The sequence below is a fragment of the Oncorhynchus mykiss genome, chromosome 3 (assembly GCF_057628025.1).
Source record: "Oncorhynchus mykiss isolate SJ-2025 chromosome 3, ASM5762802v1, whole genome shotgun sequence".
NCBI lineage: Eukaryota > Metazoa > Chordata > Actinopteri > Salmoniformes > Salmonidae > Oncorhynchus > Oncorhynchus mykiss.
The window spans coordinates 53,346,032-53,361,351 of NC_143024.1; the positions used below are offsets into that span (position 1 = coordinate 53,346,032).

Sequence of the window (15,320 nt, forward strand, 5' to 3'; positions counted from 1 at the left end):
TCCATCATTACTTTAAGACATAAAGGTCAGTCAATCCAGAAAATGTCAAGTACTTTGAAAGTTTCTTCAAGTGCAATCGCAAAAACCATCAAGCGCTATGATGAAACTGGTTCTCATGAGGATTGCTACAAGAAAGGAAGACCCAGACTTGCGAACAAAGGACTTTAGACAGGTGGAAATCTGTCCTTTGGTCTGATGAGTCCCAATTTGGCATGTTTGGTTCCAACCGCCGTGCCTTTGTGAGACGCAGAGTAGGTGAACGGATGATCTCCGCATGTGTGGTGAAACTTGGAGGAGGAGGTGTGATGTGTGGAGGTGCTTTTACACTTAACCAGCATGGCTACCACAGCATTCTGTAGCGATATGCCATCGCATCTAGTTTGCCCTTAGTTGGGACAGTCATTTGTTTTCCAACAGGGGTTTTCACGCCCAAAACACACCGCCAGGCTGTATAAGGGCTATTTGACTAAGAAGAAGAGTGATGGAGTGCTGCATCAGATGACCTGGCCTCCACAATCACCTGACCTCAACCCAATTGAGATGGTTTGGGATGAGTTGGACCACAGAGTGAAGGAAAAGCAGCCAATAAGTGCTCAACATATGTGGGAACTCCTTCAAAACTGTTGGAAAAGCATTGCAGGTGAAGCTGGTTGAGAGAACGCCAAGAGTGTGCAAAGCTGTCATCAAGGCAAACGGTGGCTACTTCGAAGAATCTAATATCTAAAAAATATTTTAATTTGTTTAACTACATGATTCCTTTGCATTATTTCATATTTTTGATGTCTTCACTACTGTTCTACAATGTAGAAAATATTAAAACTAAAGAAAAACCCTTGAATGAGTAGGTGTGTCCAAACTTTTGACTGGTACTGTATATAAGTTTGATAATTTTATTTGGATAATGCAAATACAGTGTCTTATGAGCCCATTTGGGCTTATCATTTAATTTGCTGATGTTTAAACTTAACCTTGAACTTAAACCTGTTTCTAGTGTTCTCGAGTATGGCCCTAAACTGTCTGGTGAAAAACTGGAGATTCAGATCCAATCTTTGACCATATACTGTACACTGAATGTACAAAACATTAGGAACGTTGACTGACCATGACAAAGACTGACCAGGTCTTTGTCATGGTCTGACTGAAAGCTATGATCCCTTATTGATGTCACCTGTTAAATCCACTTCCATCAGTGTAGAGAAAGGGGAGGAGACAGATTTAAAAAATAATTTTTAGCATTGAGACATGGATAGAGTCTGTGTCATTCAGAGGGTGAATGGTGCCAGGCTCACCGGTTCGAGTGTGTCAAGAACTGCAACGCTGCTGGGGTTTTCACGCTCAACAGTTTCTTGTGTGTTTCAAGACTGGTCCACCAGCCAAAGGACATCCAGCCAACGGCAGACCAGTGGTTGAAATGGGTCATTGATGAAAGAGGACAAAGGAGGCTGACACGAATTGTGCATAGCAAGAGATGGGCTACAGTTAGTCAACTGACAGTCCAGTACAATATTGGTGCCCAAAAACCCATAAAAGAATGATCAACTCGTCGATTGGGGTGGCAGCCGGTTATAGAGTTCTATTTCTTTCAGCACAAAACAAGGAACTGCGGTTGCAGTGGGCTAAGGAACAAAAACGCTGGACACTGGAGAATTGGAAAAACATTGCCTGGTTTGGTGAATCCCGGTTCCTGCTGTTCCACGCTGATGGGAGGACTAGGGTATGGAGAAAACCACATGTGTATGTTAATCTATCATGCCACATGTCAACATTACAGGCCGGTGGTGGTGTGAGGTGTGTTGTCAAGGCACACATTGGTCTCCTTGATAAAATTGGGCAATGTCTGAATGCCACATGATATCTGAACATCATTGTCTATCAGGTGCATCCTTTCATGGCGGCAGTCAATTCATCTACCAATCTACCAATTAATCTACCATTTTTTCTGCAGGATAATGCCACATGCCACAAGGCTAGGACTGTCCAGGAATGTTTCCATGAACTTGACAGTGAATATAGCTTACTGCAATGGCCAGCCCAGTCACCAGATCACATATCCTTTTGAGTATCTGTGCGATGAGATGGAACGTGCTATTCAAAGTAGAGATTCACTACCAGCCAACTTGACACAGCTGTGTGAAACATTGGAGTCAACATGGGCCTACATTCCTGTGGAATTCTTTCGACACCTTGTAGAGTCCATGCCCTGATGAATTGAGGCTGTTCGGAGGGCAAAACGGGTGCAACTCAATATTAGGAAAGTTTTCCTAATGTTTTGTGCATTCGGTGTAGTTGACCTGTGTGCATTTAAAAGTTGTACACAAGATTAATTTGTTAAATTGCAATGTGTAATGGAATGAGTGATAGTTTTGGAGATCAAGATTGTTGATTCAAAGAAATCTTCTTATGTTATATGCCAGCAGCATACTACCCTGCATCCTACTGCTGGCTTGGTTCTGAAGCTACAGTATGCAGGGTTGGTCCTGGTTGGCCCCCTCCTCTCCCCTGTAACTATTCCCCAGGTTGTTGCTTTAAATGAGAATGTGTTCTCAGTCAACTTGCTTGGTAAAATACAATTTAAAAATAAGATGAATGCACAAATTGTATTTTGCTCTGGATAAAAGTGTCTGCTAAATGAGTACAATCTTAAAATGTTAAACAGATTGAGAAACCTGTGTGTATGTGCAGAGCTGTAGCTACAGTACTGTGAAAAAGCATTTGCCCCTTTTCTGATTTTCTCCATTTTTGTATATTTTTGACACTGAATGTTATTAGATCATCAACCAAAACATATATTAGATAAAGGGATAGCTGAGTGAACAAATAGCACAACATTTGTATAATTAATTCCATTATTTTATAAACAAAGTTATGCCCTTTTGTGAAAAAGTAATAGCCCCCTTAAACTCAATAAATGGTTGTGACCGCTTTAGCTGCAATGACTGCAACCAAATGCTTCCTGTAGTTGTTGATCAGTCTCTCACATTGCTGTGGAGGAATTTTGTCACACTCATCCATGCAGCACTACTTTAACTAATCAACATTTGTGGGGTTTTGAGCATGAACTGCTCATTTCAGATCCTGCCACAACATCTCAATGGGGTTTAGGTCTGACTTTGACTAAGCCATTCCAAAACTTTACATTTGTGGTTTTTCAGCCATTCTGATGTAGACTTCCTTGTGTGTTTTGGATCATGCTTTAGGTCACAGACGGATGTCCTGACAATCTCCTTTAGAATTTTCTGATACAGAGGAGAAGTCATGGTTCCTTCGATGATGGCAAGTCATCCAGGTCCTGAGACAGCAAAGAATCCCCAAATTATCACACTACTACCACCACCATGCTTGACCATTTGTATTGATGTTCTTACTGTAGAATGCAGTGTTTGGTTTTCGCCAGACATAACGGGACCCATGTCATCCCAAAAATTCCCCTTTTGACTTAGAACATTTTTCCAGAAGTCTTGAAGATTATCCAGGTGCTTTTTTGGCAAACATGAGTCAACTTGTTGGTCATGCACAGAGGCGTAGGCAGAAACTTCCATGTGGCTGGGCCTATGTAAAAGTGACTGGGCCAACATTTTCCAGCAAAAATACCCAGATATCAGTGGTGTAGTCATGGTGCATGGAGAAGTGGGTATACTAACATAACTCTGAATGGCCTGCCTGGCGAATTAAATGAAAGGTGAACAATTGTATGTGGAACAGAGGTAATGTGAAATACATTCACCATGATATCCAGAATTAAATAATATGCCTACCCCTTATGGCTAATATGTTAGGCTAAGGGACCAGATAAGCGCAGAGGTAAGAAAAGGAACAGATTTCCTCTGTGATCGTGCGTCACATGAGAACGGGAGTTCCTACACTTTACAACAGCTGAAGACTTGGATGCTAGTCGCTGCTGAAGGCTTGGATGCTAGTCACAGTTAGCCTAGTGTTTAACAACCATGGGACAGTAACCGAAGGCTTGCTGGTTTGAATCCCCGAGCCGACTAGGTGAAAAATCTGTCGATGTGCTCCTGTGCAAGGCACTTAACCCTAATTGCTCCAGTAAGTCGTTCTGGATAAGAGCGTCTGCTAAATGAATAAAATGTAAATGTATGCTGATTCATCTCTGTATTTATCTAGAGGAGATTTATGGGTTACGCCAAGGTTTCCATATTTCTACCTTAATATTACTATTTTTGTATAACTTTTCTAGACTGTGGTCTTTGCCACATGATTTCTGTAGGCTGAGGCAATTTTATCTATAGGGGAAATGATGATCGCTAACAGATCGAGTCAGGGCCCTGACCTACTGTAAATATCATAGCCTCTCCCTAAAGCTCTTCTATCGAGAAGTAAAATAAAGAGGCTAAACTGTGGAACTCATGAGAATAAATGCACAACTCTCGTTGTGAATGTGAATGTCAGGAGTCAGAGAACAGAGCTGAGTGCAGATCTGTCTGGGTGCTGAATTCTTTGATCCGACTTTCGCAGGCTCAGCCAGCGCCTGCCAAGCTGCATTACCTCCCCGTGGTGCTGAATAATATAGGCCTATGCTATGGTTTCACACTCACACTTTTCACACCCATATTGACAAATATTTCACGTGATTTGTGTTTGTATAGGCTGCTTTGTGTATGATTTCTCTATTGTACTATATCATGTATACCTCCACTACACTGCTTTGATACAGCATAAGTGGGGATTAACAAGTGAGTATACGAAATTCCCACTGAAAAAAGTGGATATACCTACGCATAACCTCCACCACAACACTGCCCGACATATTTAACTGTACATTTGTGCAATCACATTGCCTCATTTAACATAACAGAGGATAAATGTAACAAACAAGGCTGAAATTATTGCCAAGTAGGCAGCGCAAGTGCGCAATTCCACAACCACTTACAACAACACCGCTGACATAACAGGCTGACTGTCCGAGACTGACAGTGAACAAACTACAGCAGCAGACAAGTGCAATGATGAAATGTGAAAAATGATGCTGTCACAAAATACGGATAATGGATCAAGTGTACAGTCTGACAGTCAAACCTAATGAAATAATCAACATATTATCAGGTCAGATCGACCATTACCACTCAACGGAGCGATCTACAGTACAGGCACAACAGGTGGATTCAGGACCATGGTTAGCACATCGGCCGAACACCAGCTCTGCATTGAATTGTAATGTGCGTAAAAAGCTTATCGCACTATTTCACAAAGAAGCAAGGAAGCCATGAAAGTGTTTTTATTAAGACCAAAAGTGCACATGTTTTGCCATATGAAATAGTCACACACAATACAATAAACACTTCAGGCCTATATCTTGAACTGTACGCCAGGTATGAAATTAATAGCTCACTTTGAATAACCAAATGCTATTGTACAGGAATTTTAAGCATGAAAACATGAAATCATTATATGTGATACCACGGCAGGTATAACTACAATAGCTCACTTGAATCATCAAACATAAACCTGGCCTACCAAGGCAGGCATGAAAACATGACATCATCATGCATAGCCTAATATCACGGTGGATATGAATACAGTAGCTCACTTGGAATCAAACACTTATAGGCCTGCCTACCAAGACAGACATGAAAACATTAGGCAAAATCATAAATAAACAGCATTCAGGCATACCTTTTCTGTGTTTCACATTTTACAGCACAAGGCATGGACGCCTACCGCTTGGTGTTAAAGATGGAGAGTATTTCATCATAGTGCAAAAAGTCACTGAGTTCGCTTTGAAAGGAGAACAGGGCTAGATTGTTTAGATGTGCAGTCAGCATGCAAGATCTGATGGATATTTTGATACTGCCTGTAGTGGGGAAGAGTCTCTCAACAGTACATGAAGTCATAGGAAGGGTGATGATGGCTCTTAGTAGATTATAAATGTTAGGGAAAATATCAGGACTGCAGCTGTCCAAAACTTCAATAAGGGATGGGAATTCCTACTTTCCAATGCAGTTGTTGAATAAAAACAGCTGTACACCAGAGGAACCCATCCAACTTGAAGCAGCTGCAGCAGTTTTGCCTTGAAGAATGAGCAAAAATCCCAGTGGCTAGATGTGCCAAGCTTATAGAGACATACCCCAAGACACTTTTAGATTATTTTTGTGTTATTTATTGTTTGTTTGACAATAAAATATATTTTGCATCTTCAAAGTGGTAGGCTCCCCGCCCAATTTTAATTCCAGGTTGTAAGGCAACAAAATAGGAAAAATGCCAAGGGGGTGAATGCTTTCGCAAGCCACTGTAGCTAACATTAGCAGAGGTTAGATGGCTGTCTTGCTAGCTAATATTTTACTTTCATGTATAAATAGTGTGTAAGGTTAGGGATGTTTTCTCAAAATGCCATTTTGCATGGCTATTTATAGCCTAATGTTAGCTGGCTAACTAGCCAACATTGAACCTATTTGGTTAACTTTAGCTAGCTATAACAATCGGTTGGTATTGCTAGTTAAAGCTTGCTGTTACCTTTCCAGCTGATGTTAGATGGCTGGCTTGTTAGATAATATTGACCCTATTTGGTTAACCTTTCTGATCTCCCCATCCCGGATCCGGGTTCGTGAATACAGACTCAAGCTCATTACCATAACGCAACGTTAACTATTCATGAAAATCGCAAATGAAATGAAATAAATATGCTAGCTCTCAAGCTTAGCCTTTTGTTAACAACACTGTCATCTCAGATTTTCAAAATATGCTTCTCAACCATTGCAAAACAAGCATTTGTGTAACAGTATTGATGGCTAACGTAGCATTTAGCATTAGCATTCAGCTGGCAACATTTACACAAAAAAACAGAAAAGCATTCAAAAAAATCATTTACCTTTGAAGAACTTCAGATGTTTTCAATGAGGAGACTCTCAGATAGCAAATGTTCAGTTTTTCCTGAAAGATTATTTGTTTAGGACAAATCGCTCCGTTTTCTGCGTCACGTTTAGCTATGAAAAAACCCCTGTATCCAGGATTGTGTAAATCAGCAAGCTCATTAGCATAACACAACGTTAACTATTTATGAAAATCGCAAATGAAATGAAATAAATATGCCATCTCTCAAGCTTAGCCTTTTGTAAACAACACTGTCATCTCAGATTTTCAAAATATGCTTCTCAACCATAGGAAAACAATAATTTGTGTAAAAGTAGCTAGCTAGAGTTAGCATTTTGCGTTAGCATTTAGCGTTAGCATTAGCGTTAGCATCCAGCACACAACATTAACAAAAACATAAAAGCCTTCAAATAAAATCATTTACCTTTGAAGAACTTCTGATGTTTTCAATGAGGATACTCTCATTTAGATAGCAGATGCTCAGTTTTTCCAAAAAGATTCCTTGTGTATTAGAAATAGCTCCGTTTTATACATCACATTTGGCTACCAAAAAAAATCCATAAATTCAGTCCTCAAAACGCAAACTTTTTTCCAAATTAACTCCATAATATCGACTGAAAACATGGCAAACGTTGTTTAGAATCAATCATCAAGGTGTTTTTCACATATCTCTTCATTGATACATCGTTCTTGGACACATGCTTTCTCCCCTGAATCAAATGGTAAAGTAGAAGCAGCTGGCAATTGCGCACCGAATTCGACGCAGGACACCAGGCGGACACTTGGAAAATGTAGTCTCTTATGGTCAATCTTCCAATGATATGCCTACAAATACGTCACAATGCTGCTAAGACCTTGGGCGAACGACAGAAAGTGTAGGCTCATTCGTTGCGCAATCACAGCCATGTAAGGAGAGAATGGAAAACAGAGCTTCAGAAATTCTGCTAATTCCTGGGTGATGCATCATCTTGGTTTCGCCTGTAGAATGAGTTCTGGGGCACTTACAGACAAAATCTTTGCAGATTCTGAAACTTCAGAGTGTTTTCTTTCCAAAACTGTCAAGAATATGCATAGTTTTCGTGACAAAATATCGCGCTTAAAACGGGAACGTTTTTTATCCAAAAATGAAATAGCGCCCCTAGAGCTCTAACAGGTTAACTTTAGCTAGCTACGACAATCGGTTTGTATTGCTAGTTAAAGCTTACTGTCTTTGCTTATTTGAGCTGTTTTTGCCATGATATGGACTTGGTCTTTTACTAAATAGGGCTATCTTCTGTATACCGCCCCTACCTTTTCTCAACCAACTGATTAGCTAAAACATTAAGAAGGAAAGACATTCCATAAATTTACTTTTAACAAGGCACACCTGTTACTTCAAATACAGTCCAGGTGACTACCTCATGGAGCTGGTTGAGAGAATGCCAAGAGTGTACAAAGCTGTCATCAAGGCAAAGGGTGGCTACTTTGAAGAATCTCAACTATAAAATATATTTTGATTTGTTTAACACTTACAACATGTATTATTTAAGTTAAGCTGGATTCAGACATTTAACTTTCTGCACCAGAGCCAGATGCTTAAGGTTAGGCATTAACTCTGAATGGTTAAGGTAACGGTTTAACGTTTGGAATAGGCTTAACCTTTCTAGCGCAGAGGAACCCCTCGACAACTTTCCCCTGAAATTCAAAAATATTTTTTTGAAATATGTAACTTTCACATATTAACAAGTCCAATATGGCAAATGAAAGATAAACATCTGGTTAATCTACCCATCATGTCCAATTTCAAAAATGCTTTACAGCTAAAGCACAACATATGATTATGTTAGATCACTGCCAAGTCAAAGAACACAGCTGTTTTTCCAGCTAAAGATAAGAGTCACAAAAATCAGAGATGACACTCATAGGACATCATGTTAAACAATACATGTATGTTTTGTTCGATAATGTGCATATTTATATCCAAAAATCTCAGTTTACATTGGCGCCTTACGTGTAGTAATGTTTTGATTCCAAAACATCTGGTGATTTTGCAGAAATACTGATTATAAACATTGATAGAAGATACAAGTGTTATTCACAGAATTAAAGATAGACTTCTCCTTAATGCAAACTCTTAATGCAAACTCTGCATAATCTGAGAAAGGCGCTCAGAGCCCAAAACAGCCAGAGGAATATCAGCCATTTTGGAATCAACTAAATTAGAAACAACACCATAAATATTCACTTACCTTTGATGATCTTCATCAGAAGGAACTCCCAGGAATCCCAGTTCGACAATTAATGACTGATTTGTTCCATAAGGTTCCATTATTTATGTCCAAATAGCCACTTGGTGTTCACGTGTTCAGCCCAGTAATCCATCTTCATGAGGCGCAGGCACTTCATCCAGACAAAAACTCGAAAAGTTCCATTCCAGTCCTTTAGAAACATGTCAAACGATGCATGGAATCAATCGTTAGGATGTTTTTAACATCAAACATCAATAATGTTCCAACCAGAGAATTCCTTTGTCTTCAGAAAAAGCACTGGAACGCGAGGTAACTCTGTCGGGAGCGCGCGTCATGAGACCAAGGCTCTCTGCCAGACCACTGACTCAAAGAGGTCTCATGAGCCCCTCCTTTATAGTAGAATCCTCATTCATGTTTCAAAAGACGGTTGACATCTAGTGGAAGCCCTAGGAAGTGCAACCTCATCCATATCTCAATGTGTATTCGGTAGGCCAAGCTTTGAAAAACTACAAACCTGAGATGTCCCACTTCCTGGTTGGATTTTTCTCAGGTTTTCGCCTGCTAAATGAGTTCTGTTATACTCACAGACATCATTCAAACAGTTTTAGAAACTCCAGAGTGGTTTCTATCCAATACTAATAATACTATGCATATATTAGCATCTGGGTCAGAGTAGGAGGCAGTTCACTCTGGGCACGCTATTCTTCCAAAAGTGAAAACGCTGCCCCCCAAAAATCTAAAATATACTTTCTAGTATTGCATTCAAACATGCAACCTTTGGCACCACAGGCAGTTGCTTAGGGCCATCCGCCATCCCTTGATCCCCGTCCACAACACCATAGCAAAACTGAAACCTACTTGAAGGTTACAGCGCTCACTGTTTCCCCTAGTGGCCAGTTTCCACATCGTCTCCCGATGTCATCAAACATGGATAGATGTCGAATACTGACCTGGCTGCTCATTTTACCACTGGAGCAGTGTTTGCCAATATCCCTTTCAAAGGCGTATCGCTAAACAAATGAGTATGCTAGATGTCTTGGAGGAAGCTTTAGAAGGATTCAGAAGGATTCAAATGGGCATACAGAAAGATGTACCACATAAGCATATTGAGCAATGGGAAATATAAAACATGATCACATAGACATTTCTGATGTGAGTTCGGGATTGTGCGGATCGTGACGTGACCAATGCACACAGATGTATCCGCATGCAAAGTGCACACACACACAGACACATATTCATACACATTAAATCACACATAGACACTTGTACACACACACGCTAAGTCAGATACACAGACAGACACACACAAAATAATGATGTTGTTTAGCAGGAGGCCTGCTTTATCTGTTGTCGCAAAGTCCTCTCAGAAGTTGTCTTTAATTAGCAAATGTGTTTGTTCTCTCTCCTTTCTTTCTTTCTCTCTCACAGATGTCGGCTCAGGCTCGGGAGATGATGGTAAGATTGCTCAACTATTTCATCTTCACTTGTTTTCATTATCCCTTACTGTTATCTCTATAGTCATTCTCCTTCACTAGAAACAAGACTGATCATGACACACTACTTGGAATTGAGGTTTCAAATAACACGTCTTTCAGATTGTGGAAAGAAATACGTCTTCACAAACATGCACGCATGCCCTCAGTGAACACACTGCATGGAAAATTTGACAAACACTTACACACACACACAGACATGTTTGTATTCTCTCAGACAAGCAGACACATCCTGACACACACCATGCTATCATACCCTTGAACTAAACATTCATGCATGTATACAGCAAACACGCTCTCAGGTGCTTCGCACTTGTACACACCCCTGTACCAAGCTATTATACACAGACACATAGTCTTGCCAATTCTCTGACCTCTTCCAACATACACACTCCACCCCCCCCCCCCCCTTCACAAAGCAATTATGTGCACATACATCCACTTTTGAGAGCGATTGTGCACCTTTTCCCCTGAGTGTGACAAGTGAGAGACACGAGACCATGGGTTGGGTACCAAATAGCACTATATTCTTTATATAGTGCACTACTTTTTACTAGGGCACATAAGTAATGCACGATGTAAGTAATATGGTGCCATTTGGTACGCAGCGATGGTCAAAGAGACTGACGAGGGAAATTAGTATCTTCTCTGTCGCTTGCTCTCTCTCTCTCTTTCTCTCCATCACCCTCTATCCATTTCCCTCTCCTTTTCCCCCTCTACACACTCCTCCTCTTAATTCAGAAATTACTCTTCTCCTGGGGTAGCCAGATGTGCGTGTGTGTATGTATTACCCCTTTCATATCTAGACAAAAACAATAAAAGAGGGGTATACCTACAAGGAAGTGGAAAATAATGTTTGAAAGGGGGACAAACTTTGCCTACTAGTTTTTTTACAGGTAACATACCGTGAATAGTGCCTGAAATAGGTATTAGTATGTGAATGGGGTTCATTTGCACAAGCTGGAAGTTTTAGATGTACAGTATGTTCAATATTGTTTTTCAATGAGTGGTGGGAGTCAGAAGGGGTGTAGAGTGTGCAGACAATTGGAAAGGGGATTGGAGTATGGTGGCAGATCTGGGATAAAATTTGAAAGGAGTGGGAATCTTTCGAGCAGATGACAGGAAAGGTGTGTGCTTACATGCATGTATGTAAGAGATTTAATTATTGTAGCTGTATATTCTGTATACAGGTGTTTGTGTAGCTCATGTACTGTTTATTTGTGTGTATGTGTGTGTGTGTGAGTTAGTGTGTGTATGTATGTGCGTTTGAGTGCACTAGTTCGTTCATGCTCACATTTGTGTGGTCCTGTGTGTATGTGTGTTTGTCCATGCAAGGGTGTTCATTAATGCATGCTCGTGCTGGAATAATCAGTATCCCGGAGTCAGATATGAGAAACATATTACAATCTTCCCATTAACCTGCAAATGAGAGATGGACAGAGAGAAGCAGACATTAATAACAGAGTGGAAGGTTAACCAGAGATATATGGACAGAAATTACCAGAGAGATGAGGAAGAGAAATAAAGGGAGAAGCAGAAGGCAGAGAGTGATAACAGAAGTAGAGCGATAGAGATGGAGGGAGGATTGACAAAGATAAGGAGGAGGTAGCGCTAGATGGCGAGATAGTAGAAAGGAGAGGGTGGCAGGAAGAAGAGATGGAGGTGGAGAAAAGATGGCAGTTTATGGGTAAAGAGAAGGTTAAAGACAGAGTTACAGTATAGAAGGGGGGTTAGGGTAGTACAGAAGCACTAGCACTAGCACAAGAACAGCCACCAATAAATATTAGGGATGCACGATATATCGGTGAACATATCGGAATCGGACGATATTGGCTAAAAATGTCAACTTCGGTATCGGCCCGTTGTCTATTTTAACACCGATGTGCCAAACCAATGTCAAAGCTGATGTTTCATACCTATAAAACATAGGTACATGACATAGTGACGCCATGTAAAATTCTGCGCTACACGTGCAACACAGCATTCCTAACCTAGCCCACAATGTCTGCAGTGTGGATTGAGCAGTCAACAAGTCGAGCAGTCATTTGAAAGAGTGATACAATTTCAGCGAGACAATTCAAAGGTGAAATTCATTAACGCCAAGATAATGGAATTCATTGCCCTTGACAATCAACCATTCTCTGTCGTGGGTGATGTTGGCTTTCGCCGACAGGTCGAGCACTGGTACACATGTTGCCCTACCGGAGTTACACAGTAATAGCGTCACTGCTATTAGCTTCACGACATACTGTGGAACGTTGTTTGGATCTTTGCGTGTCAAAAAAGATACACGTCAAATAACACTATTTGACGCGTTAAATACGCTTTTAATTTGACACGTCAAATAACACAGTTCTATTATAGAATGTTGTGTGTTCTGAATTTGCACATGCAAGCCAAGTGCCACCACTACTATTAGTAGCACAAGCATGCACCGGCCACAAACAATGTGTTTACAATACCGGGTTGGTAATAAAGCATTATTTGTTCGACCGCAACTTCTGGGATGGCTAGCTTTATCTTGGTACCTAGCTAACACCAATACAACCAGCATGAAAACAATTACCAGTAGAAACTGCAGTCATTTTCATTATTCTTAGCAATGATTTAGGAATCCTTGTGAGTAAGTATTATCTAGATAGACACTCGTTATTCGCCTAGTGAAATTGAACTACAGTTCATGAAAATAAATAGCGAGCCAGCTACTTAACCCTGTTGCCCAAAGCTAACGTTATAAGCAGCCAGCTAGCTTCATCTGGCTAGTGACGCTCGACCGGACCGGGTTATGTGCTGTGAACCTAGCCACAATAAAGATTAGGCACAATAGTGTAATTTGCGGTTTGCCTTCAAAATAAAAGTACCTCTTTGAAAGTCATGCAGAAGGTTACAATTGATGGAATAATGCCATATTTAGACTAGATAATGTTAAAACAGGTTGGAATGTGAAGCAATGAAATGGGGTATCAGTCTACTTGGTGACACCCACAGAACACAACTGTGAAGAGTTTACGGAAATATTAGCATTGTTGCTCTTTTCGCGGGACTGTGACTGTGTGAAATCACCTCCCCAGTCAGCCTATTGTGTGTATTGACATTCACATTGCACTGTACAGCTTTACCTAAGGATTGGGGATCAATGAAAGGGGGTATCAGTCTACTCAATACCCAAAATATTTTTTCCCAACGTCCTCCTCAGAGTTATCAGACTCCAAAACATCCACACAGTATTGTTTTTCCTCAAGAATAGTGTTCAATACACATACGTTGACAAAACATTTGGCTCTTTTTCATAGTTGTTTCAGAATCCCGCAATAAGTGCCACGACACTAATGTTCTCTAGGTGTCACTGAGTAGACTGATACCCAATGTCATTAATCCACAATCCATAGGTAAGGCTGTACAGTGAAATAATTATGCCCCAAATGCAATTCTAAAGTATAATACAATTTGTCAAATTAACAAATGATTGTATTTTGTTTATTTTATATAACAACATTCCAACCTCGTTTAGCATGAGCTATTCAATTATGGCATAATTCTGCTATTTGTATTCATTTGCATCACTGTCAATGACACTTTTATTTTGAAGGCTAACAGCAAAGTTCACTAGTTCACTTCACTAGGCAGGTACAGGTTGGCAGGCAGGCTCGGGATCAGGGCAGGCAAAATAGTCAGAACCTGGAAAACTATGACACAAAACTTGAGCAAAAGGAAGATGGGAAAGCACGCTGGTAAGTCCTGACAAGACAACCATAGAACACCATATACACTGGGGATAATGGGGAAGATGGGTGACACCTGGAGGGGGGTGGAGACAAGCACAAAGACAGTTGAAACAGATCAGGATGTGACAAACACATATCATGATTAAAAGGCTAGTCAAAATTACAAACAACCATAAATACATGAATTTATATTGACATCCTAGAAAGTGATACTATTCAATCCACTTTCCCCTAACCTAAAAAATCTACCGTATTCATTTCACATTTCAACCGTAAAAAATGATCAATACACCTGACCAACAGCAGGGGGTGCAAGGGGCAGCGGAGTGGTTTATCTTACTTAGACAACAAGCTTGCTTTTAATTTGCTTTATGTCCAAGGGAAGGCTATTCCAATGACAAATGCTTGTATTGAAAAATGTGCTCCTCGCTGTACTGTTTGAAAGACATAACACTAGTTCTGGCATTGTAACTGTGCTGGTTATAGACCATATCAATGTGGTTTTTCATATAATCTGCGGCACGGTCATTTAAGGTGTCAAACACATGATGGAGTTGAAGTTGGTCCACTCTGGACTCCAAAGGCAACAAGCCCACCTCCCGGAACTCCTGTACGTCTATGTGGGTCCTAGGGAGCACGTTAAACATATACCTGATAACATTAAGCATGAACCCAATTCTCTTTTTCAGATTTTTTGATAGCCCAATATACCAAGGCATAATCAATATGACACTGAATCAAGATTGAGACAAGCAATTTCTTAACTTTGATGTTATTAATCTATTTAATTATAATTTGTTTGCTGCTAAAATCCTTTCTAAAATGTCAATCAGGTCTCCAGAAAATGATTGTTCAGAAAGGGACACACCAAGATAAGTTAAACTTGTCTTAGATTCAATCTCCATGCCTGCACAGTTTACCTTTATCTTGTCAGCCCAGTCAACCAATTTCTAACAGAATGCAATTCTTTACTCAGGGTCTCCTCTATGTAAGCTGTATCCTTCCCTGATACCAGTAAGGCTGAGTCATCAGCATATAGCATA

The 15,320-nt window shown here is 40.3% G+C and overlaps 1 protein-coding gene and 1 long non-coding RNA gene across 3 annotated transcripts in view; one reads left to right on the forward strand and one right to left on the reverse strand.

The window, feature by feature from the left end:
• Positions 1-15,320, reverse strand: part of LOC149984588 (uncharacterized) — a 238,972-nt gene that overhangs the window by 155,226 nt on the left and 68,426 nt on the right. The gene's annotated exons all lie outside the window — the stretch shown is intronic.
• The window catches only part of LOC110519971 (tomoregulin-2-like), a 182,662-nt gene that overhangs the window by 76,504 nt on the left and 90,838 nt on the right, over positions 1-15,320 (forward strand). Inside the window, exon 4 of the mRNA XM_021596899.3 lies at positions 10,488-10,514. Within this exon, the coding sequence (XP_021452574.1) occupies positions 10,488-10,514 (27 nt within the window). The remainder of the gene's footprint in view (positions 1-10,487; positions 10,515-15,320) is intronic.